The sequence below is a fragment of the Perca fluviatilis genome, chromosome 23 (assembly GCF_010015445.1).
Source record: "Perca fluviatilis chromosome 23, GENO_Pfluv_1.0, whole genome shotgun sequence".
Taxonomy (NCBI): Eukaryota; Metazoa; Chordata; class Actinopteri; order Perciformes; family Percidae; genus Perca; species Perca fluviatilis.
In genome coordinates, this window is record NC_053134.1 from 15300098 (window position 1) to 15326974 (window position 26877).

The 26877-nt window shown below is 41.0% G+C and overlaps 1 protein-coding gene across 1 annotated transcript in view; it reads left to right on the forward strand.

Annotated features, from left to right (window-relative positions):
- Nucleotides 1–424: 424 nt before the first annotated feature.
- lrrc17 (leucine rich repeat containing 17) overlaps nt 425–26877 on the forward strand; it is a 30657-nt gene continuing 4204 nt past the window's right edge. The window contains exons 1-4 of the mRNA XM_039792208.1: nt 425–628; nt 9664–10037; nt 10905–11397; nt 25321–25476. Coding sequence (XP_039648142.1) covers nt 9765–10037; nt 10905–11397; nt 25321–25476 — 922 coding nt within the window. The 5' untranslated portion in view covers nt 425–628; nt 9664–9764. The remainder of the gene's footprint in view (nt 629–9663; nt 10038–10904; nt 11398–25320; nt 25477–26877) is intronic.

Here is a 26877-nt window from a genome sequence, read left to right on the forward strand (position 1 = left end):
AAGATTCATCATCTGGTAGTCTATATCCTTCACGTTCCACTTGCGGGATTGCTCCGGTGCTGCAGGACATTCCGCCGGATGCATGTATTTTCCGTTTCCTCCGCCCCCCACACACACACACTCTCTTTCCCTCTCTCTCTCTCTCTCTCTTTCAGCCCTCTTACACATGTGTGTGTGTAATGCTTACAAAGCCTTGTGGCTCCTTTGAGAGCTAGCTTTACTTTGCTCACAGTCTCACTCTCTCTCTCTCTCTCTCTCTCTCCTCACAGTCTCAGTGCGATCCAGCTGAGTGGGTGAAAAGCAAGGATTGAGAGAGAGAGAGATAGAGAGAGAGAGAGAAAGAGAAAGAGAGAGAGAGAGAGAGAGAGAGAGAGAGAGGAGGGAGCTGGCAGTAGTCAATCACTCAGCACAGGCAGCCGGGGTTGGAGAGAGAGAGAGAGAGATAGAGGTTGCAGAAGCAGCCAGTCACTCGTCCCTCACTCCAGGCTCTAAATTTATAGGCAGCCAGGCAGATTTTCTTGGCTTAGACGCAGCGCTCATGACAGGATTAGGAGCCGGGGACGCGGGACCAACCGGAGATCTGCAGGTCCTATTGGACGAGCCCGGGCCAGATTCTCTTCCTGCACAGGTAGGACTGAGCCTTCATATTGTACCAAAGTGTTTATCTACAAAAGATTATTCAGCTGAAAGCAGCAGCAAACCTTCAATTCCCTCCCTGATATAAAATTGAATATACAAGAGGATTTCTTTTGGCAAGTATTGTTTGGCACCAAGTAGTTCTTGGTGACTACATCGGATTCACTGAAGGCTTAAAGACCACACCATTTTTCTAATCTTGGTGTGCAATAGTTATTAGGTTTCAGAGGATGTAATATAATCCACCAAAGGATTATTTCTGTCTCTTTATTGAAGGTTTTACAAGAAGTGTGACTTCTCCCGTTTTCTTGTTCCTTAGACATGATAGGCACGCACTGATACTGTATGCACAGACAAAGAATGAATACAACTTGGTCAGGTTGAGAGCTTATTAATTACTTAGTGTTTAATTATATGTAATTTGAGATATGTTGCAGCAAATGCAGCAACTCTACATTAGAACATGTCAAACATTGATTAAATTATCTGCAGCTTATATGCACAAATGATGAAATTGCGAACGTGTGCAGATATGAATGGACAAAACCTCCAAACAAGCAATGAATTATTGTATTAATTACATATAGGTTGCCCCTTGTTCCAGCTGAGGATTTGAGGATTTACTGAAGTAAGCTCTCTTTTTGTACTACAAAGCTCTAATTTGGAGTTGTCAAACTTGTGCCAAGTTCATGGAGAGCCAATATATCCTCACGCAAGTCTGCAGCAAAGATAACATTCAATTGCTAATGTTAGATGCTTGCTGCTTTTGTTATGTAACTGGCTGGTGATCTTATGCACCAGCCATAAATCAAAAGCACTCACACTGCTGTGATTTGGCAATCAGTTCCCTGTGATACAGAACTTTGCACCACGTATGCCAGAGTGAGGGGTTAATTTACTCACTTGGACCCTCTTTGTACTGTAAGAAACTGTCAATAGTCATGCCCACCTAATGACTCATGTTTACTGAATACATAGCCAACTCTTTATCCTGTTAAGAAAGGAGACTTTTCTGTTAGCTGTGATTAAGGAGATTTGTCAGACAGCTCTTTTTGCACAGATTTTACAATTTGAGGGTTAGATTACAAAAAAGGAAGCCAGAAGTGCTGCAGAGCTTCCTGCACAGTTTGCGTTTATGCTTTCAGGTTTTTGTGGGTCTATATGCGTGTGAGTGCAGCTTTGTGTACATCTGCACATGGATTTACATTTCTCTGTGTGAGTTTCAGTAAAATTCTAGCCTCATGCAGCGAGCAGCACAGCAATGTGTGGTTTCCCTCTGGAATCCTGCAACACAAAAAGGGGAAGAGAAAAAGCTTGACTTGCAAGTTTACTCTGATTACAAAGTGTGAGTCCCTTTTACTTAAATTTCTGCTGTTTCAGCTTGCCACAGTTAAGTTTAAGTGGAACCCTTTGTAGTAAAAGGAGAGAGAGTAAGTGGGAGAGTTATGCTTGAAGTGTGAGTGTGTGTTGTGCCTGCTGCATGTGTGTAAGGTGCAGATGTGCCTGGCGCCAATACAAAGCAATGAACATAGCTTGTTGGGAGGGGAGACGTTGTGTGGTGTGTGTGTGTGTGTGTGTGTGTGTGTGTGTGTGTGTGAGCTCTGTTGAACTTTCCATGACAGTTTTTTAACTTCCTCATTCTGATGAAGCAGTTTGCAAGACAGAAAAGAAGAAAAAAAGAACAATAAAAACATTACAGTGAAATATTACATAACAAAAAATAAATGTAGTTTATCTGTCCCAGAATTTATAATCCTGGCACATTTCACATTAGCAGTTTCAGAACATGATTAGAAGCAACCAAGCAACAGGGGGGAGAGCACACTGATGCCTGCATAATGTCAGCTGAATGCAGGCCAGTTGTCATACACACACACACACACACACACACACACACACACACATGCTGCATGGACTCAGAAACGCACATGCGTGGGGCGGTGACCTTTTTTCGAGGGTTGAAGTTGCTGTTTTTGTGCTTTAGAGAATAGGAGAAAACGGATTTCTCATGGGTATAAGTAATGCACACAAAGGCACACATTTGGCCTTCTGATGTTTGTTTTCGTGAGTTCACCACTTCTGACCCTGTCTGAAATAGTGCCATTTTCAGTCTGTAAACCTCCCCCTCTCTTGCCTCTTCTCCTTTTCTGCAGAAATGAACGTGTCTGGTTTCAATTAGGCTCTCAGGGATGTGTGAGGGTTTCTCTCGGTCGCTTGCTCTTTCTACATACAAAGTATATGTCGGTCTGTGTCACTGTCTCGTCCTCTCGTTTATGATTCAGGTCTTGTGGTTAGACTTTTTTTTCTTCCTCTTCTCTTTACATTCCCATAGTCTGTACTGTAATTATTTCCTTGTGTCTCTGTGTCAAAGCTGGATGGCGGGTCTGTTACATGGTAACAAGCCACAGACCTTTTGGCACATATGCAATCCACACATAAATGAAATACAGCCCAAAGGAAACAAAGTAAGGTCAGCTTGCTGGGAGGTTGGTTCTCAGAGGAAAACCCTGTCACCTTTAAGCTTGCTCCTTGTTGCCCTCCATCTCTGTGTCACTGTTTCTTTACGTAATGAACTGCCTGGCTGACTTTCTGCTTGCTCCTGCCTTTTCAGCTGAATTTTTGACATTTTTCTATGGGTAGCTAAGGACAAAAGGCTCGTTCTTGTTTTTGGAGCCTCCCCTGCTTGTTCTCGCTTTCTCTCTTTAACACAGTGGCCCCTTGTGTTTATGAACTGTTTCCTCTGGAGGTCTGAACTCTTTCCATCCCCAGTGGCCAGTCCAGTGTTATTGGAGCATAGAGAGCCTCTACAGGCAGCCAGTGCAGGTAGAGACTGTGCAGCCTTAAGACTTTGTGGGTGAGAGGCTTTGACATTGTGTTTTCAAAGGTGCAGAAAGATTTTTTTTTGTAGTTTTATAACTTGCTTATTCCTTAGCCTGAAACCTGGACTGGAATTTGACTGTATGCACTTACACAGAAATTGACATAACAGCTAAGAAAAAAGACAACAAAGCTAGATAAATAAAGGTAAAGACTAGACAGGAATCTAGAAAAATCTAAAAAGGATTCTGTATTTTCTCCCACAAAAGTAATCTAAGGTCTACTGTATTGCTAACGTGTGCTGTTGGCTCTTGCCCCAGTTGGATAACATTAAAAAAACAAAAAAAAACTGAAACCTGAAATCAAACAAATCCCTCTCCCTTTGCCAGGTGGAGTTTCCCATATGCTGACGTGATATTTTATGTCCCATGCAAGTTCAGCTTCTGACATCAATCTCATCTTTAGGACTTTCCTTCTGTCTTTCTCCCTTGGGAGGTTCTTTTCAGTCTGAAACACTGTGTTTTTAAATATGTGTGCTTCCTCTATCTATATTTCTCTTAAGGTCAGATAGTGTCTCTTCTCTCACCCCCTCTTCCTGATGTAGGTGGGTTGTGATGGTGTTAGAGGCCAACCTGTCCGTGTTTCCTCCGGTCTGCTGAGGCCAAATGACCTATTTGAGCATGCAGACATACACAGACAAAGCATGTGTCAACATGTGTCTCTTTTGTGTGTTAATGCCTTTCTTTGTGTACATCTGCATTAATGTGCTGTTATAATATACAGTTATGTGTTCATGTGGTGTGTATGTGTGTGTGTGTGTGTGTGTGTGTGTGTGTGTGTGTGTGTGTCATGTATAGGTTTCCCCCCACATCATTTACACTCATTTGCACTTTGACTTTTGGTTCTTTGGCAGAGCGCTGTAACTTCGTGTATAGTAACCTGTAACGTGTATGTCAGGTATGCGGTGTGCTGCTGTAACTTAATCACTGACATTTGTATCTTAAACTTCACGCATTAAGAGTAGCTGCCCTCATCAAATGACAAAATTGAGTAAAGAGTGCAAGAATCAAAATGAAAGAGGAGTTGGTTTAAGTTCCAGATAAAGGTGCACTAAAGCTGGCACAGCATGGAGACACATGCTGTTCAGCTGGAGATGAGTTATATTGTAAGTCTACACTCCCTGCACACTGTTCCCCAAAACAAATTCCACAAAGAGAAACCCTAGACTTAAACATTTCTTCAGTGGTTTGTTTTGATTAAAAGCACACTTCTGCTGAGTATTTGATGTCACTTACTTGTCTAAAAGACTGACTCACTGACTAAATTGTTTTGATTTGAAAAGCCATTAGAAAGATTTAACAGAAATGATTATTCCATTTACTCAGCAGCTTCAGGCGGAATGATACAGTGTCTGTTCGTGTGCCCGCTAGTAACTGAATCTCTATCACAACTGATGACATAATCATCCTCACATTGTTACAAGTGCATTTATCTCACAAGTTTACTGACTTACTGTGTGATTGCAGTCTCCCTGTGAAATCCACCTGTGGTAAGAATGTGAAAATATTGAAAATTGAGCCAACAATGTTAAAAGGTGCCCTGCCACACGTATTTCATTACTTTGTTGTAATGTCTGAAGTTCTACCATGGACTCTGTAAAAAAAAAATTGTGTTAAAAATGCCTTGGTTACCTTGTTTCAAGCCATTCTAGGGTGGTATAGAAAGCTCGATTTGTGCCAGCGAGCTAAGCTGCTTGACTCTGATTGGCTAACAGCTAGCCAATAAGAGCCTGGCTATCAGCATCCATTACCCAGCGCAACTGGGCGAGCTCATAAATAGCAATGAGCTCAGGCAACATGATGTCAGACTGACCAGCTTTTGTAATTGGCCTGATTTCTCCGCTTATTTCTTTTCAGTGGCTAGAGCTGACAGAGGAGGTAGCAGTTCATTTTCACATTCACGACATAACACAAACAAAACATTAAATGTCTAATAATTAGCACCCAGTATAAAAACCAAACAACACACTGTTAACGGAGTGACCCGTGAGGCTTTTCACTCTTATGCAGGACCAGACAGATAAAACTGTCAGCCAAATGCGGCACTACATAAAGTGCTGAAGGCTAGAATATGATTGATGAGATAATCTATTTGACATACAGAAGTAACCCACTTTTTCAGTCTGGTTGGTCTGTTTCATTTGGATTTCAGACATTGAATATGTCAGATAGTATTGGAAGTTATTTGCAATGTAGATTACCGCATTGAAAAGAACACAAATTGCTATGCTAGCAGCTCTGTGACTGTACAGCAATGCTTTTAGCTAGATGCTAATGTTCACACATGCACATACAGGGCAAACAAAGCCGCTACCATCTTTTCTTTTTTTCAAAAGGGCCTCAGATTCTTCTTACACGCTTATATTTCCATGGTCCAAAATAAGAGACATATTGCTACCACATTTCATGTCCAGACCAAACTTTATTCTGGTTCAGTAAAGATGGCAATGGCAGCAAAAAACAGTCTGCATAGTATTTAGAGTAATACCACTGAGGACGTAGCTGAAACTCTGAGGGCTTTCTGCTCGATGTTTACAGAGACAGTTTTTCTTTGGGTTGGCACAGGCTGACCAGAAGGAGCTTGGGTGGGAAATAATACTAGAGTGGAAGGGCTAATTCGAGCTGGTATAGGCATGAGGTGAACCGCAGGGATAGGGGTTTGGCCTGAGTGGGCTTTTTATGGTCTCGGCTGGAATGTGTCTTGGATATAATAGGCTGACCGTGGCTTTAATTTCCTAAGAAGGGCTGGATTTTTCTGGGTAAACAGCTGGTAAACCCCCCCCATCAGGATCTGCACTGGCCACTTTATATAAAAGAAGACACTCAGGAACTCTTCCTTTAAATTGCACATTTCAAATATCTTCATCTTTAGTTTTCTGTACTGTTTGATTTTGACTTACATTTGCACTATTTAGAATGTATTACTGTATTGTATATATTACTTACTACTAAAGGGAAGTCGAGAGAAAAGGTTAAAATTATTCTTATATCAGCTTGTTTTAAATCACTACACTGTACTGAAGTGTGTGTTTGCTCTGAGCAGAACCTATAATTCTTGCAGTGTTCGTGCCATGTTTTTTACCTACTGAGCTGCACAGGACCACTTGCATCACAGTGCTGTACATACACAAACTCTACCAGACCAAATGACTTAACCAGAATGCAGTTATACAGAGAGAGAGAGAGAGGATGTGTCTGTGTCCACTCAAGACACCTCTCCATGCTTTCCACGTCAGTCTAGTCTAGTCTGATGTTTGGACTGGCACAAGTCTCGCCTTGTGTTGAAACATGTCTCTCATCAGCTGCACAATCACACAACACAGACATAAGAACATGTGCTTGCAGTTAATGTACACACAGACATATACATACAAATATATAAAGGCATGCTTGTATATAAATACAGAGAAAGAAGAACCAATTCATTCAGTTCCTGTTGGGTTTGGAGTAACAGCTCACTAGAAGTGTATTATTGCATGCGACGGCTGCAGTAAAGGAAATCGAACTTTCATGTTTTCTTCATTTGAGGTGATTGATAGTTGGCAAGTTGAAGAGGACTCAATGGACTGGAAAGTGCCTCCCCTGGTACATTCTCAGCTGTTTCTGTCTGTAGCTAGCTAACATGCCCAGTCTGTTATTCACAATGGAACGACACCATCTGCACTGACGGGCTTGTTCCACTGTGTGAAAGACTGGAAGATTGTAAGGGGGCTGCGGTTTGCTACAGTTGGTGTGTCAGTGTGTGTGTGTGTGTGTGTGTGTGTGTGTTTGGTGTCTAGGCAGACCTGTGGACTTTGCCTTTTGGCATCTAATTACACAAGGGACCCATGACTCACTTTTTTTTTTAACCATAAAATGTTCGCACACACACACACACACACACACACACACACACACACACACACACACACACACACACACACACACACACACACACACACACACACACACACACACACACACACACATTATTCACATAGTCAGCAGGCAGGGAGTTCAAAATTAGTTGCTATGTGGCATAAGAAGTACAACCACCATCACTATTAAGCCAAACATATTAATATCTCCAGTCTTGGAGTTTTCACATATTGTAGCTGAGGAGAGTTTCACAGTTTGGCAGTATAGATGGTAAGACAGCAAGGCTGCAAGGAAGAGAGGGAAAAATACATAGGGCAGTAAGTCGAAGAGTAGTCAGATAGTGGTTTTACTGTATAGGAATAGTTTTAACATTTTGGGAAATGCGTTTTTTTGCTTTCTGGTGGAGAGAAAAGATTGATAGCACTCTTATATCCGTCTGTTAAATATGAAGCTACTGCCAGCAGCTGGTTGACTTAGCTTATGATAAAGACTGGGAACTGGGACAGCTGGCCTGGCTCTGTCGCGAACAGTAACAAAATCTGTCTACCAGCACCTCTAATTAACACATATCTGTTTTGGTTAATCCAGAGAGTATGTGCCATATTACCTTTTGTCTGAATCAAGTTGCCAGGCAACAAGCAAAGGCTCCAGGAAGTTATTCTTTTCAGGCTAGTTGTTTCCCTCTGTTTATTCTTTATGCTAAGCTAAGTAACCAGTTGTTGGTTGTAACTTTGTATTAAGTGCAAATAAGTGTATTTCTGAAGATTTCAGACTATTCCTTTTTACCAATAAGTTTATAGACCTTTTGTGGTCATGCAAATAGTCACTGTCCTCTCTCAGTAGCAAAAATGGAAGTAGTGTAAAACCTTTAAGAAAGAAGGTTGGGTTTGACTTCCCACGAAAGTATAGCCTATGTTAAATGCAACAGATGCACTGTTGTTTTTCGCAAGGGATAAACATCCTGCAAGTGGATGGAAGTCATTTATACGAAGACACCAAAATGAAACCAGAGATAGAGAGATGGAATCAGTGGTGGGACATGATACATAAAAGGTAGCGCGAAAGGGGAGGTTTAAAAAAAAATGGCAGGAAAAAAAAAGAGATGGAGAGAGACTGTTTACCTGAAGGTAGAACACATTCATTCAACACCTTTTTACTATGACTGCATTTTATTGCACCTATAGCAAGTTAATGCGTAACAAAACAAAAGTTTCCTCTCGCTTTAACTCTCCACTAATTCTTTCAACATGTGCAGTGTTACCATTTTTTATGTCAGCATGTTTGGTCATGCCACTTAGACAAAACCATTTGATTGTATTTGTGAATACAATTTTGCTTCTCTTTACGCACTTTTAAAAATCTCTCCCTCAGAATATATAACACCCATTGTCTCTGTCCAGCTTTTTCTTTTCCACCGATTAACCAATCTGCTTATATGTTTGACCTTTACGTTTGCTTTTACACAATGTGTGCATGTTCTGTGAAAACTTAGAAATGTTCATACTTTTTGTCCCACAATTATAATTACACACACACTTCTAAAATTCTGAACATTGTGACATTTTGTTACATGTGCACTGTGGCTTTATCCCCCTGTGCTCCACTTGTCTGATCATATTCTTTGTGCAACTTCGCCTCTGTATCAATTCTTGCAAGTAGCTTGGCCGTGAGCAAACATTGTGTAAATAAGAAACTATTTGACAAAATGTACGTGACTTTGTGCCTTCACTTCTCTTTTGTTTGTATCTGTAATCTTGGAAGCAAGGAACAGAGGCATTTCAACTACAACTTCAGCTCTTACTGCATCATCTTTACTTTATTTATTTATTTATTTTTTTGGCAAATTGCCACAGAGCTTCCAGACACTTACCCAAGTTAAACATTTTCAACTTACAAAAGCATTGCCTGCTATCCCAAAAGACCTTGGGTGGTGATTGACTTGAGAAAAATAAACAAACTTTTGCTTTGTGTCACACTGTTTTCAGTAAATCATTTTTAGAATTGGGCAACAGGACATATACATTAGCATACGTCAGCAACAGTTTGAATTCATTGTCGATGGACTTTGTAGACAAATTAATGCACCTTTATGGACCCTTATACCTCTGTCTTATTAACTTTCAAGGCATCAAATGAGATGCAAATAATGAACCTCTAAGGGCACAATTTTTGTTACATCCATAGTTGTGTGTCCCAATGTCCTACAAAACTTGGATAAACTGTGAGTCAGTTTGCGTTACCTTGCCATTGAAAACCTTTGAAAATTCACCTCTTTTTCTCTTCATACACACAGCTGTGACCGGCCTCCCGTGTCCCGTCACACCAATCTTCCTACAACAGTCTTCCAAGGTTGACCTGATTACTGAGAGGCCTCCCTTCCTCTCCCCTCCCATCATGCATCTCCTCACCCCCATTCTCCTCTTGCTGCTCCTCCGATCAGCTGAGGCCCGGAGAGGCCCTCGGTCGGGGACTGTGGAGAGGGGCGCTGGGGGCCGTGTACGGGGCAGAGGCAGGGCCGGAGTGATGAGACGTCAAACTCAGGAGTGTAAGGAATACATGGAGGCAGGAGAGAAGTACCTGGACTGCCAGGACAGGCAGCTGACCACCGTGATGCAAGACTGGCCTAAAGATATTCACCACCTGCTGTTGGCAAGAAATAAGATTCAGGTACACATAATGTACACTTGCACTGTGCAAATATAAAAAGAGGCAAGATATGTAAATGGAATGTAGCAGGTGGTCTTAGACAGTGGTTCCCAAACCTTTTCCCGCCAAGAATCCCTAAACTGACACAAATTAAACCATTGTCCCCCATTTCATAAGATTTTTTCCCAGGGTCCCGCATCTGATAGGACTTAGAATTATGAAACATTAAAATGAATTAATAAAAACTGCAATTCAAGTATAAAAGCTATATCCTACAATGTGTACTTAAAGTTGGAATATATCTCTACATTTATATTAAGAATGACTATTAAATGACTATGTGTAATGTGAAAGGTGTTGCTTGTAGTGACTAATGCACAGAGAAATATCGCCCGACTCCCTCAAGTCTGTGAAGCTTTTTAGTGAATTTGAGCTCCATGTTTGTTTTTTACACCTCACCTCGTTACCATGAGGCTCAGCAGGTGCAGCAGCTGCTAATTTGGACACAGATTCGAGCATTCATAAAATAGGACTCGGAAGTTGGATGAAGTTTCTGACTACTTTTATGTGTAACTGGCAGTGATGGAGTGCTACGACTCGGACTCGAGTCGCTATTCTCTGGAATCGAGACTTAACTTGGACTCAAACTCAGGTAATGGTGACTCGGACTTGGACTCGTACAACGGGGACTTGACTCAGACTCGACAGTTGGTAACTCGACTACAACAACTACAACTGGTATAAGTTAGCACCTAGCTGGTGAATGTATTTAGCAGCTATAAAGCTATTATACTGTATGTTGTCTGACATAAAGGTCAAAGTAGGCATTTGCTTGAGTTATATATATATTCATAAACCAACAGTTCCCATTCCCCCCCACCCCCTTAGGTTTTGAGGGACAACATGTTTTCCCAGTTCACCCAGCTGAAGAGCCTGGACCTCCAGCAGAACGACATCTCCATGGTGGAGGACGGGGCGTTCAGTGGCCTCTCCCAGCTCACCACCCTGCTCCTCCAGCACAATGGACTGAAAACTGCCACCGAGGAGGTCCTGCTCCCTATGCCCCGCCTCGTCTACCTCCGTCTCTATGACAACCCCTGGAGCTGCCACTGCCAATTGGACAGCCTGGTCAGGACCCTTCAGGTGCCTAGCAACCGCAACCTGGGCAACTACGGCAAGTGCGCGGAGCCCCAGTCGCTGAGGGGCCAGAAGCTGAGGAAGCTGAATGTGGACTCATTGTGTGCAAAAGACCAACAGGTGGACAGGAGGCCAGGGGGCAGAGAGGTGGGGCAGCCTCCTCCAATCAAAGTAAAGACAGAGGCCACGTCCATGTGCCACACCTACATATTCCCAAAACCTCTGCTGGACTGCAGCAACAAAGGTGAGACTGTCAGGTTCTGTATCTCTGTAATCTTGAAGTCAGATGTCAAGTTTATAATATTTATAAAATGAATTCAGCTAAAGTAATCATTATTGAATATAAAAGAGAAAACATGTGTACTGTGTCCACAAGAAAGGGTCGACTCGAAACAACTCGAAATGACCCATACAAAGAATCACTGTATTTTTGCTGCATTAGAAACTGTTCATTTGCAGCCAAACCCATGTGCAATCAACCAGTGTAACCGTGTGGTTAGCTGAAGCTTCTCTACTTACGTGTGATGAAAAATAATGTTCCTGGCAAACATCAATAACAACAATTAGACTACCCTGGCAGAGGAGTACCTTGTATAAAAGGTACATTTGTTAGGTTTGCACTAGTGATGGGACAACCGACTCTTTTACGTGAGTCGGTTCAACTGGACGGTCGTTGGTTTGCCTACCGAGTTAATAGATTCGGTCACCGGTTCGCGTGCCCCCGGCGGGGGGGGTGATCGCGTTCCCCGCCAGGAACCAAGACACCGCGGAAGACTCGCGGTTGCGGTTACATTCGGTCTCGACATACTATTTACACACTCATACTGACCGACACAAGCGCACTGGCCACGGTTACATTCGGTAGCCTGGTGAGCGGTCTCCTCATGACAGTCTAACTACCATGTAGCAACATTCACTTCTAACATTTAACTTAACATAACTACCAAGATAACATTACGTGTATTTGTATGTGATATAATACTTTCCCCTTGGTAATGTAGCATATGAATTTCCATGAACACAATTCTAAAATACATGAGACATAATAAGGCTTCTGCTATTGGTTGATAACTCAAACTTGCCGAGAACCTAGACACCCGTGATTACATAGACTCATGCATTAGGCACGGTTACGGTCTCTTTCAGTAGCCTGGTGCACGGTCTCCTGGTAACAGCCTAGCCTAACTACCATGTAGCAACATTCACTTCTCTAACATTTAACTTAACATAACTACCAAGATAACATGACATGTATTTGTATGTGATGTACTGTACTTCTCCATCGATAATGTGTGAATTGCCATGAACACAATCCTCTAAGATGCACCAGAAACAATTAAGGCTCGGCAAGTTTAATAACTCAAACTTGCCGAGAACCAAGACACCGCTTGATTACATGTAGACTCGAGCGGGCCGGCCGGTCGCACGGTTACATTAGACTCTAGCGGGCCGGTCGGTTGCATGGTTACATTCGGTCTCGTTCAGTAGCCTGTTGCGCGGTCTAGGTCTAGGTAGCTCATTTTCTGATTGATTCTACCACCACCACTCCAGTGGATGCGCTAATGAGCTAGATTACTACACACACAGTAGCAGAAGAATACCAGCTACACACACACACAACGGCACGAATGAAGTAAAAGAAAAAAAACAGGAGTGAGTCAGTTCATTGACGTATGGCACTTGAGTCTCCCGGTTCAGTGACAAGAGTCGGGTTAATTAACCGGCTCTTCAGTCAGTTCGTCAACACTAGTTTGCTCAGCACTCTCCGTGTAGTCGTGCCTGCTTGTCCAGTGAAATTGGGCACGAGAATTTGCTGTCTAATGTTTAGGTGACATTGAGGCTGAGTGAGCAGATATGTGTTTGTTTTATTAAGGCTGTGGGCTGGTCGTAGTCTGTTCTTTCAAACTAACAGCTGGCATTTTCTTTCCTTGCATGGCAGCTGGTTTCATGGATATCACAATTATTGAGTGATCAGAAAATCTTGCAAGACTTCAAGTAATGTGTTTGTGTCTAAACTACCTGCCAACCAAACCAATTGGCGTCGGGTGAGGAGTTACTGGCAGCTACCAGCGTGGTTTAGAAGTGTGTGAGGCTGCTTCAAAACAACAATGGTGGACATGATTGATAATTCATCAAGTTCCAAACGGTTTCCAGTCACGGCTTCTCAGATGATTCTATGTAACAAACCATCTGCGCCAGGTTAGGCATTTTCATGCATGGAGCATAATTTAGCATTACTTGTTTGACATCAATTGGCTACCTGCTGTGATTGTGTTGCATTGTTTGGCCTTTTGATGAGGTGCATTGTGGAGGGTTTTTATGTGGTTGGTCTTTTGTGGTGGTTCATCACAGTATTTTTGTAAATACATGTATCCGTATTGTATTCTAATTTGAATCATGCATTCATTAATTTTCTGCCGATTTGTGTTCCAAGACATTTTAGAAGGCAGTAATTTCCACCAGCATCTCAACCGGTTTGTGTATTCAGTTTTAACACTGAGTCAGCATAGCTAGAAAGTGGCAGAAAATATGGAAATAGTCAGGCATCAGAAGGGATAGGGAGTTTTCACATCTGGTTCTCTCTGTGCATACAAATGCCACCATGACGCTGCCATCATAGAGGTTATAACTAATAATTTGTCTGTGGTACTTTTCAAAGACAGACTGGAGGTAGGGATGACAATTTCTTAATTTGTGCAGACAGATCACTTTTTGTTACTTTTATGTGGGCTCTTTATTCTTAGTTGCCCTCTCATATTCTCCCTTTTATCTGTTTTCTCTCTGCCTTCTTCTGCTTCCTCTGATGCCCTAATAGCATCCCCTGTCAACACACTGAAATGAAAGATTGTCTGTGTCCATGTTTCAGACCAAGTGGGCCCCCAGATTTAAATGAGCAATTGAATGCATTTATAAATGGAGAGCTTAAGCCTTTCACAGAAATAAATCTTTCACAGAGCACAGACAAGCCAAAACCACACAATGCAACGTCTGTGTTGTGTGAATGCACGAGGAAGGTTTTTACATATTTTCCCAATTTTTTTTCTACAGTAAAATTTTAAATCGCTCCTTTATCTGAACCACTATAAGGTTCCTCTGTTGTCAATGCTTGATAATAACTCTCTACATCCTGCCTCCTAAACCATGCCCCACCATGAAAGCGATATGTGATGTGTGAATGTTGCTTAATATACTACAGATGTTGTGCATGACATTCAATACGTGGTTTCTGTGCTTTTAATTTGCAAGGACGCACATATAGTTGTACTGTAGATGCCAGTTGAGGTTTGCAGTCTTTTTTATTTTGTTGTTTTCACTGTGCTGCATTCCAGCACAATGGTTTCACTAGTTGCACTGGTTATATTGGCTGTCAATCAATGTGAAAGCCAATCACAGGTGGATTATATCATTACACGTTATGTTTTTTCCTCCCTTTTTTGTCTGTTCAACAATCTGAACACTTACAGATGCTGGCAGAGTTTGGTATGCTGTGGTATGATATAGCCTTAAAAACTTTGGGTTAACTAATGATATCCAAATGTATAATAAGTTGCATTATTTTAGTTAACTTACTCATTTTCATATTTCACAAGGCTGTCTCTCTCAGGTTATATGTACCCTGTTGCCTCCAAATTACTATTAAATCAAGTGCAACCAATGCTCCTGTGGTGCAATCATAGACTGTAGGGTTTAATATTACTTACAAGTGCCCACTGGAGTTTTATGGTAAACAAACAAAATGTATGTTTGCATTCAGTGCATCCTACCGAAACGCATTGTGTTTATGCTTGAGTTCTAACAAACACATTTTTTAAAATTTACATTGATTACATACATTTTTACTAGCTTGTGCTCATCTTCTTCTTCTTTGCCTTTGTTGTCGCATTACTACACTAACTGTCGATTACTGGAATAGCGTGATACCATCGGCAGGAATATGTATCAGTTGCCCACATGCTCACACATGTAATGAGTGATCTTGTGCATGTGCACAACACAAACAAAAAGGGACCCATTCTCTTACGTAGGAGATACTATCTTGTGTACAAGTTAAACGTTTAGTTCTAAATTAGGCTGTTTTAAAGCGCCCATATTATACTCATTTTCAGGTTCATAATTGTATTTTAAGGTTGTACCAGAATAGGTTTACATGGTTTAATTTTCAAAAAACACCATGTTTTAGTTGTACTGCACAGCTCTCTCTCACTGCTGTAGATCCTCTTTTCACCTGGTTTCTGTTTTAGCTACAGAGTGAGACCTCTTTTCTTCTTCTTCTTCTGTACTATCTTTGATTGCACTTGCACATGCTCAGTAGCTCAGATGTAGATCATGTCAGCTAGCTAGCTCCATAGAAGTAAAAGACAGGCTGTTTCTGCCTTGTCAGTGACAAGGCAGGAGTAGCTGGGAGACTTCTAAATGAGGGCGCACATGTAAGTAGTTCTTTTGTAGATTATGGTGAACTTGTGTGTGTTGTAGCAGTGCTTTGCTATTGAGAACGAGGTACCATGCTAGTGTTATCATTAGCGTTAGCATGCTAATGCTAACGCTACGAGCTAACGGTTGCGGTTAGCCAGCTCATTTCGGATTGTGACGTCACAGTCCAAGCCGATTTTGAACAGCTCACCAGGAGACTGAAGGCAGGACACATTCAGAAACCGTACGTCACTCAAAACAGCATGGATGAATTTTTTTCAAAGTTTGTATGTGTGTGGAAGCACCAGAGACACAAAAGAACACCCCAAATACCAGAAAAAGTGTTTTTTTCATAATATGGGCACTTTAAGGGCGAGAAAGCCGTGCTAAAGTGCTTAGTGCATGGTACAAAGGGAATCGAAAGATCAGCCAAGAAAAGGTTTAACCTTCTTAGTTAACAACAAATGTATACTGTAACATACTGTAATGAAACTGTGTAACTAAAAGTTTAACTTGTATGCACAAGATAGTATCACCTACATAGGAGATACTATTCATGGCCAGCGGGATGCCCTTTTTTTTTCACCTTGTCTTTCAGGGCTTCCATAGTGGTCAAAAATACAGGGGAACGTGAGTGTGTGGGAATGGAACAAACATGGTTTTCTTTCTCATGGGACTGAAAAGCAAGTGGGGGACAAGAAAAATCCATAGCAGAGTGGAAACATATTTTGATCTCTCTGTTTCCAAACCCTATATTTTCCCATCGTCTGTGTCTCCATGCCTCCCTCTCTAAGGCTTTTTTTTATCTGAGGTGAACCACAGCAGATTTCAGGCTCCACATTAGGTGATAATGCCATCCTGGTCCTTTTGGATCTTAGTGCTGCATTTGACACTGTAGACCATGGTATACTACTAGAGCATCTTGAACAGTGGGTTGGCAATGGGTACAGAGTTGACCGAATGGTACTGTCTTTATAAAGTATGTTTTTAATAAACTGTCTGTACACTTTGGTTTACATGTAGGGACCCTCATTATGCTACGGTGGAAGTGTGGTGCTATTTTGAGCCTTGTTAGTGGTATAGAGCTCAACAGTCCTGCCCCTCCTCCGAGAGACCTTGGGTTCCGGAAGTACATTTCCCATTCATTTCTCCCATTGACGTCTGGAAAAATCCGTATATAAAGAGTTTTAGCCCAAGCCTTAGGCTAACCAGCTACGACATGACTCATAAGCATACAACATATAATTTCGAGTGAAAAAACTAGCAGAAAATCCAAAAAAAAGTCAAAGGTACAAGACTGTGTACATATTTTCATTATTGAGTGAAGGAACTACTCATCCCATAAACCACCGCGCACCACTGAATAAAGGAAGCTACGTTAGTTTAGCTAACATCTAATTCGGCTAACCGCTAGCTGAGACAGCATTTAATAACTTTAAAAGACCCTCAAAATAAAACCTGAAAATAATCATTAAAATATATAACAGCTGTTACGTCAGCTGTAGCCTGCTCAAGCTGTCAGCTAGCGGTTAGCCGAATTAGCTGTTAGCTAAACTAACGTTAGCTTCCCGGTGGAGGCTAACGGCAGAAGCGTGGAACAGATGCAGTGTTGTAAATCCTCGTAAAACAGGATTATCATCTTGGGCATGCGCATGATGGATCCATAGACAGTATATAAGAAGGATGGATCGTGCAGGCAGCTCCCGGCAGCTCCTCCTCCTCACCAGCATGAGTTCTACCAATCAGGGGCATCACTGTGGGATTGTGGGATTGTTCAGGATTGTGGGTAATGGAGTACTTATCAAAGACATCGCGAATAAAAGACATTTATCTCAAAACAAGGTTGTTGCCCCATGAACTTATTGCATCTATATGAGCATATACAATCACTTAGTCACGTCGTAGCTGGTTGTAAGTCTACCATCGACAGTTATGATTTTATGGCTTATACTCCAATTGTGAATGGAGAAATTGCATTGTATTTTTACTTCCGGAACCCACTGTTGAGCTCTATAGAAATAGCGATTTCTTTTTACTTCAGCATGCCCCTGACGACAACCTAATTACCGTTTTGTGCTAAAACTGGTCACATTCAATTAGCATGAAAACATATCCCAGAGAACGGTTGACTCGGTACCCATGTGTTATTAACCCCTAGGTTCATTTTGAACATGCTGTATGTAATTCTAGTGAGAAATGGCAGCTATAGGAGCGATGATAATGCTAGACTAGACTCCACAAAGTTGGCTATCCGGAGAAAATTAGCTTTAAGCTAACTTACATTAAAACAGAATTAATGTTATAGCTTAAAGAAAGTAACATTAGCATAACAAAGTTAACATTAGCATTCAAAAACTAATGTTAGCATAACAAAAAGTAACGTTAGCATAAAAAAAGTTATGTTACCATAAACAAAGTAACATTAGCATTCAAAAAGTAACGTTAGCATAAAAGAACATGGTGCCGGTGTATTACATTAGTACAAAAAACAGCTTTTCATATTGTTCTCCCTTTGACCTTGAAGTCATTCCACTTTTTTTTTTTTTTTACATATCTCATGAGGTTGCTAAAACACCCATCTACAGGGTGGTGTTGATTGTTTTGGCCTAGTTCTATACTCTTCACGACTGTGCTCATGAGGTCAAGAAATCATTGGTTTCAGAAGTAACAAATCCTCTGTATGAACGTCAGGCCATTTGAGTAGGCAGCAGTAAAGTGACTCATGTAAATGGTTAGTTGGCTGCTTCCCAATTACACAAACGCCCACACACTTGATATGATATTATGTCAGGCTCTCCCTGGACCTCCTGGCTCACCAAGCAGGCAGTTAGTCAGCAGAAAACAATAATCTTCCATAGTGTCAAATAGGCAAAGAGTCAGAGCGCATGAATGAGAAAGAGGACAGTATGAAACATCACTCTTTAATAACAGCAGGATTTAGCTGCAGACACCGCCTGGCGCCAAGAAGCTTTCCTGCAGTAGTATGAAGGTCCTATCAACACTGGGAATTGTACAGCTGTTATGAAACTCAACTGATGTTTGACTTCTGGGGTTCAGAGTTTCCCAAAGACGTTTTTCACAATGAGGTAAAAGGGTCACTGAAACATTGTGAGAACAGACCATGGGATAAAAATTACACTGAAACCAATTGTTATATTATTGTAGGCAAGTCAGCAGTTACCTCCACTATTTAATTCTCAACATTTGGATCGATGTACTTTGGATGCAAATTTGTTGATTATGTTTTAATTATTTTCTTTATTTTTATACTCCCATGTAACTGTTGCCATTATGACAAGTGCAAAAAAGGCATTTGTACTCAGTTCACGATTAGCAGAAAAATGGGTAGTTTAGAGTTTTTACTTGTGTGTAACTCTATTAACAAAGATGTAACTTATTGTACAGCCAACCAATTCTGCTTACAGGTCTTGCAGGGTCACGTAAGGCTTGTATCATCTGGACGCGCCGACAGTTTTGTTGTCATTACTTAGAATTACACATGGGGGCGGCAGAAACTACGCACTATAGCTTTCCGATACACACCTTCATGTTAGACAAATAACTGTACTACAGTAGATATATACAGTGCCTTGCGAAAGTATTCGGCCCCCTTGAACTTTTCGACCTTTTGCCACATTTCAGGCCTCAAACATAAAGATATAAAACTGTAATTTTTTGTGAAGAATCAACAACAAGTGGGACACAATCATGAAGTGGAACGAAATTTATTGGATATTTCAAACCTTTTAAACAAATAAAAAACTGAAATATTGGGCGTGCAAAATTATTCAGCCCCCTTAAGTTAATACTTTGTAGCGCCACCTTTTGCTGCGATTACAGCTGTAAGTCGCTTGGGGTATGTCTCTATCAGTTTTGCACATTGAGAGACTGACATTTTTGCCCATTCCTCCTTGCAAAACAGCTCGAGCTCAGTGAGGTTGGATGGAGAGCGTTTGTGAACAGCAGTTTTCAGTTCTTTCCACAGATTCTCGATTGGATTCAGGTCTGGACTTTGACTTGGCCATTCTAACACCTGGATATGTTTATTTGTGAACCATTCCATTTTAGATTTTGCTTTATGTTTTGGATCATTGTCTTGTTGGAAGACAAATCTCCGTCCCAGTCTCAGGTCTTTTGCAGACTCCATCAGGTTTTCTTCCAGAATGGTCCTGTATTTGGCTCCATCCATCTTCCCATCAATTTTAACCATCTTCCCTGTCCCTGCTGAAGAAAAGCAGGCCCAAACCATGATGCTGCCACCACCATGTTTGACAGTGGGGATGGTGTGTTCAGGGTGATGAGCTGTGTTGCTTTTACACCAAACATAACGTTTTGCATTGTTGCCAAAAAGTTCGATTTTGGTTTCATCTGACCACAGCACCTTCTTCCACATGTTTGGTGTGTCTCCCAGGTGGCTTTTGGCAAAATTTAAACGACACTTTTTATGGATATCTTTAAGAAATGGCTTTCTTCTTGCCACTCTTCCATAAAGGCCAGATTTGTGCAGTATACGACTGATTGTTGTCCTATGGACAGAGTCTCCCACCTCAGCTGTAGATCTCTGCAGTTCATCCAGAGTGATCATGGGCCTCTTGGCTGCATCTCTGATCAGTCTTCTCATTGTATGAGCTGAAAGTTTAGAGGGACGGCCGGGTCTTCGTAGATTTGTAGTGGTCTGACACTCCTTCCATTTCAATATTATCGCTTGCACAGTGCTCCTTGGGATGTTTAAAGCTTGGGAAATCTTTTTGTATCCAAATCCGGCTTTAAACTTCTCCACAACAGTATCTCGGACCTGCCTGGTGTGTTCCTTGTTCTTCATGATGCTCTCTGCGCTTTACACGGACCTCTGAGACTATCACAGAGCAGGTGCATTTATACGGAGACTTGATTAAACACAGCTGGATTCTATTTATCATCATTAGTCATTTAGGTCAACATTGGATCATTCAGAGATCCTCACTGAACTTCTGGAGAGAGTTTGCTGGACTGAAAGTAAAGGGGCTGAATAATTTTGCACGCCCACTTTTTCAGTTTTTTATTTGTTAAAAAAGTTTGAAATAGCCAATGAATTTCGTTCCACTTCATAATTGGGACCCACTTGTTGTTGATTCTTTACAAAAAATTACAGTTTTATATCTTTATGTTTGAGGCCTGAAATGTGGCAAAAGGTCGAAACGTTCAAGGGGGCCGAATACTTTCGCAAGGCACTGTATATATATATATATATATATATATCCCACACACACACACACACACACACACACACACACACACACACACACACACACACACACACACACACACACACACACACACACTATACAGTTAAGCAGCTGAGGTGCAAGTGACTTCACATGAAAAACGTTCAAAAGTTAATATAATATATTAAATATTCCCTGCTAGCTAATGCTACCATGCAGCCCATCTAGTGCCTAAAACTATTAACAAAACACATCAAGAAATCATTTCCTGTCAGGCGTGTGTCCAAACCACAAACGTTCACTGCACTACGCACAGTTGACCCCAGAGTAATCATACCAGCACTGTATAAAATGAACTGCTTCCTTTTCTACTGTCTAAACAGTACAAAACATATTGCACCACCTGCTCCCCCACCTGCTTTTTTCTTTACACTACGTGTACATATAATTCTTCACCAGTGCTAACCCACACCCTCTGTAGAAGGATATGTAGATATATGTCCAGATTAATGTTCTGCACTTATGCTAAATCGTGGAAATAGTTTAGCTCTATTCAAACTACGCAAATACTACTGTACATTTACTGCAATGTGTAATCCATGTGTTATTCTAATGCACGGCCTATATGGCAAATGACTGACTAAATTGTAGCAAAAAGTAATTCAAACCTGGCATTTTGACATAAAGCAGGTGCTATAGTTAAATAAATGATGATATCACTCAGAAATGTAATAGCCAACGATCCAAAGTAAATTTATAGCAGAGGTGTTATCAGACAAAACACACAGAGTGTTTCTCAGGTAGTAGCAAATCACAAAGCACTTCTTTTTTTTGACAGAAAAGTCCAGGAGGGACAGATGTTCATATGTGCACCGACATAACGACTTCAGCAGATTCAGTAAAAAACCCAGTTATGAATGAATGACTTTCACTTTTCCTGAAATGTTCTCTCTTCTTCTTCTTCTTCTTCTTCTTCTTCTTCTTCTTCTTCTTCTTCTTCTTCTTCTTCTTCTTGTGTGTTTATTCATTCAGGAGTGCGCTCTAAGGAGGCACAGATGTTAAAGTAGGAAAGAGCCGAACACTTTATATCAAAGATTTGCTCTTTGAAAAATCACAAGATGCCATGAAGGCTCCTGATAAAATGTCTGACTTCCTGAACACACATTTTGCTCCAGGAAGCAATGATAGAAAAATGCGAGGGATAAGCAACATAGCAAATCAACATAATGAATAGATAATCTTTGGCTCAGCTTTAAGAAAATAGGTCCTACTGATCACAGGCACCACTTAGCCTATTGTCACTACTGAATACATAATATAGGAGATTTTCCTCATTCACTGTAAAAACACAGAAAACCACAGATGTATCTCTCTAGGACAAAGAGGATCTGTTTTTGGCTCTAAAGGTTGGCGTGTGAAGTGAGCCTGGGAATTTGATTCTGATGTATTTCAACGTTTTCCTAAACTTGGACAAAGTTGCAGACACATTGCAGAATGGGATTCTCTTTAGACCTCCAATTCTCACTGTGGAGGACTGATAACATGTGGAAGAGTCTCCAAAGTTTGTTCTCTGTAAATGTGTCTGCCTGCTGCACACTTATCAGCCATCACTACATCACATCATTGAACAATAATTACATTTCCTTACTGCACTGGCTACATCTGTGCATGCTGTATATGCATGTCCTGTGTGTGATTATATATTATTTCCTTAGAGTCAGTGATGATTTATGGCAACATGCCTCCATGATAACTAACTGCAACATCTGTGGCAGTAAAGTGCATAAAGACTGCGACATCTGCTCTATAAAAGCGTCCAAAGGATACTTCTGAGCAAACTATGCTGTCCGTGTAAATAAATACATGCAGAAAACTAGTCCAAATGCATGTACGTGTGAAGGCTCAACCACACACATATCATACACAATCTTTTGTTTTTTAGATACACAATAAAACAGTGATTTCACATAAAAATAAGCACAGATTGATTATATCTCCTTCAGTATTCGATGCCTAAGCATACTCATTTCCTCCCATCTGCAACCTCTTTGCAAACTGTTCCAAAAACAATCACCCATGTTCATTTTGATGAAACAGATTGCCAGGGCCACCTACTCAGTTTTAAACAGAACTGCACCATTATTGGCAAGGCAGATGTGACTTACAATTTAGACAATTTATCTCAAAATATTTCTTTTACTTGGAAAGCAACTCCCAAAAGTGGAACTTAATAACAGGTGTCTAGACAAGAATCTGGATGCAGTTATTGTCAGTGGAGAAACTCCAAAGAATCTAGATTCAAGCTTCAGGGGTCTCATTTATAAACGTGGCGTATGCACAAAACGGGGCTGAAAATGTGCGTACGCCACTTCCCACGCAAAGGTTGTGATTTATAAAAAACAAACTTGACGGGAGAATGTGCGGTCCTCCACGCAAATTCTGACCCATGCGTACGCACATTTTGGAGACAAAATAGGAATTGGCGACGCAGATGGGGAAGTGGTGAACTGAAGTCCGATTGCAGAGAGTAAATGGGAATAAGATTACTCGTAATATTTTCTAGTATTGATGCCTCACGCACATTCACTCCATATCATCTACGTTACCATGAAGATAAATCCAGCAGTGTTATTTGCGCTTGTACTGAGTGATACTTGTTCCATAAATACCTCCAACTCAAATCATAAATAAAAATGTGTTCTTAATATTTAATCAGCGCTGTCTCGGTGTCACATTGTCCGCTATGGAGCGCAGGAGGAGGAGATGGCCCGACTGCATGGAATACAGGATAGCATCAAATACCCTACCATTAGATAGCTGCAGAATACAGTGTAAATAACTAAATATCTGTCTTTAAAACTGTGCATATATCATCAAATGTAAAAGTCTGAAAATACAGCCGTTAAGCTCTCGCGCAATCGTTAATGTCCTCGTTATCAGTACAAACTTTGTGACAAAACCTGCATGAAGAAAAGTGTGTTTGCCATTACACTTTATTTCGTCTTCAAATTGTATCTCGGGGTGGGGGATACAACTAGTTGATGCTGCGTTGGCAAGATGTTAACAATCACAAATTGTTGTAAACATATAAATACTGCGTTGACCCCCGTGCGTAATGCTGCATGATGGCACTGCTGCCCCTGCAGGAGGACTACGCTAATGGAAGAATCAGGAGAAAAAGAGACTTCAGTGACCATGACGATGAGTGGCTAATATGCCGATTTAGATTTTCTAAAGCTGAGCTCTTGGATCTATGTACTGAATTGAGTCCAGTAGAAAGGGAAACGCGCCGGAACCATCCCGGTCCAAATACAGGTCCTCGCCACTTCTGCGGGAAACAGTCTGTATCCAGAGGGAAATGTCAGACAGATAAGCATATTTTTTTAAATAAATATTATATATAATCTTCAACTTTATCACTAAGGCTGGTTTGGATATAATATATAGTTCTGTTAAATCTTATCATATAGGTGTGGTATATCGAAGCTGTCCCCGAGTGCTGTAATGCCTGCCGTTTTGGACGTATTATTAATATAGATAGTAATAGATCAGGGTTCCATACACTGTGCAAGAACAGGCTGAAATTATAATTAAATTTGCAGCAATTCCTGAACGTCTGAGAAGTGTTTTGCTTTTTCTCCGCCAGTCATCATCATTCAGTGGAACAACTGCCAGTGTCATTCATATACTGATCAGCATTCACGAGGTGCTTTGCATTGACTATTTATGGTTAAAAATGGGCGTGCACAGGGCGGGATAAGAGGCGGATTCAAGTACGCACACTTGTAGGTAATCTCTGAATTATAAAGGGAACATTGTTTACAGGTGTGCGCACACACTGTTTTATAAATCTGACTTTTTTTCGGCGTACGTACGTACACTTATAGTAAGGATCCATGCACAGTTTTATAAATGAGACTCTAGGTCTGTTCTAGCGTTGGGATAAAATGTGTCGACAGTGACCAATCTTGATTCTAACCATTCCAACATTGTAGGGATGATATAGCATTTATGAAATGGCCTAAGCGTGGGACTTAGATTTAAAACTCCAGAGAGGATCTGGTATCGAAATGGGAATACGTGGCCATCACTGTTTCATACATTAAAGTCTTCAAAGACCCTCTTCCTAGGTTGGGGAATATGTTTGTGTGAGGCTGAAAACACTGGAAACACTCATTTCTGGCAAACAATTGAAATAATGTTATACATGCCGTCACACTCGCCTCCATCTTGGAAAGGTTAAATGTTGAATACAGCCCACACAACATCTTGAAAATGTATAAAGATGCAGACAGATTGGATTTCCAGCTCTCCTGCTGATTCTGGAGCATTGCACTTTGTATTCTGATTCCAATTATTGTGCACATCTGCCTCAATGCTGTATACATACCTATCAGCAGAGATACAGGAATGGATCTTTATTTGTTCTGTTAAAGTTCATGTAAATTCTTGCAGTGTATCATTCTCACCATTTCAAATCTTTACACACTCTGTTGTTCCGGCCCCTTTCACAGTTAAAGAACTAATGTTTCTTTGTCTGTCTTTCTTTGCAGATTTGAATGACATGCCGTCTGACCTGCCATCTGACATAGTAAAAATGGATCTGTCCTGGAACACCATCAAACATCTCAGGCCCAAACAGTTCCTGCTGTCCAAAGACCTCAAAATGCTCAACCTTAGCGGCAACAGCCTGCAACATATAGACACAGGTAACCCCCCCAACCCTACACACACACACACACACACACACACACACACACACACACACACACACACACACACACACACACACACACACACACACACACACACACACACACACACACCCACCCCTGGACACTTCAATGCATTATGCCATGGCCACATACAGTAGATCCTTGTCTCTGATTGGCTGGCAGATGTTCATTAAAATCATATAACAGCATCAACAGACATAGTTTCAAAAGTTAAACTACTCTTTTAACAGTTTCTCTGCTACATTACCAGTTAACAATTATTGATGAAAGCGACCTAACCATGGGTTACTATTGTGGTTCCCAACCTGGGGGTTGCAAGATAAATCTGAGATGTGAGATGATCAACGCACGCTTTTTTTCCTCAAGAATTACTGCATAGGTTTACATTGTCATGCCTCTAAAAGTTGGCCAAATAGAACAAACTTTTGTTTAACTGTTCACAACATTTTGACATATGCTACTGGTGATGAGGGGTTGCAAAAAGCCTTCTTGGGAACCACTAGGTTAAAATGAATGAAATAATGAAAATACTGGCACAAAACAACAAAAATGGCCCCTTTAACAACACAAATAACCAAATATGCGACTCTCATTACTAGATAGAGATCAAGGAAAGGTTTAGGAAAATTCATCAGGGAAACACAAGATCATTTTGTGTTCAAAAGATTAATTATACTGAAGCAGATTATCTGCTCTGAATAATTATTCTGCCTCAGCAGAATTGGCCATAGCGCCATTAAAAAAGGGTAGACTCATTACCCTCTCCATGCTAATGATGTTTGGGCTCATGTCTTTCTGCCCAGAAGGGAAATCCTTTATAAAAAACCTGGTTCTTCATTACCCTGTAACACATGTAAACAATCTACTGCAGCTTGGCCCAGTGTGTCCAAGACTATTTGGAGAATAAAATAATTTCTGTGTAATTCTGAGAACTTGTGATAGCTACTGACATATGGTCTCAATCATGGTTGCTCCTTCTATCTGTCATGTTCATATTTAGAGTAAATTTGAACTTGTTCAGAATTTTTTGTCTTGCCTTTTCGTTCATGTTTCTCTCTCGCTGTGGTTACCCTCCACATGAAAAGCATTAACAAAAGACTCTGGCACACTGGGGTTATTACTAATAGATGCACAATTATTTGTATTGGTCTTTCGTTGTTGGTTTTGGCAGATGTTTGTGCCAGATTGCTGTGGTTTTTCCATGTAGCACATACCCCAAGATAAGCAAAACCATAATTTAAACAGTCAGAGGAGAGTACAGTATATTTAAAAGGTCAATTTAGTGCACTTTCCTGTAACTAATAACTTGACATTTTAGGAATCGTCACAATGTGGGGCCCCACCCATCTGGAACTCCGAACTCTAGAAACAAAA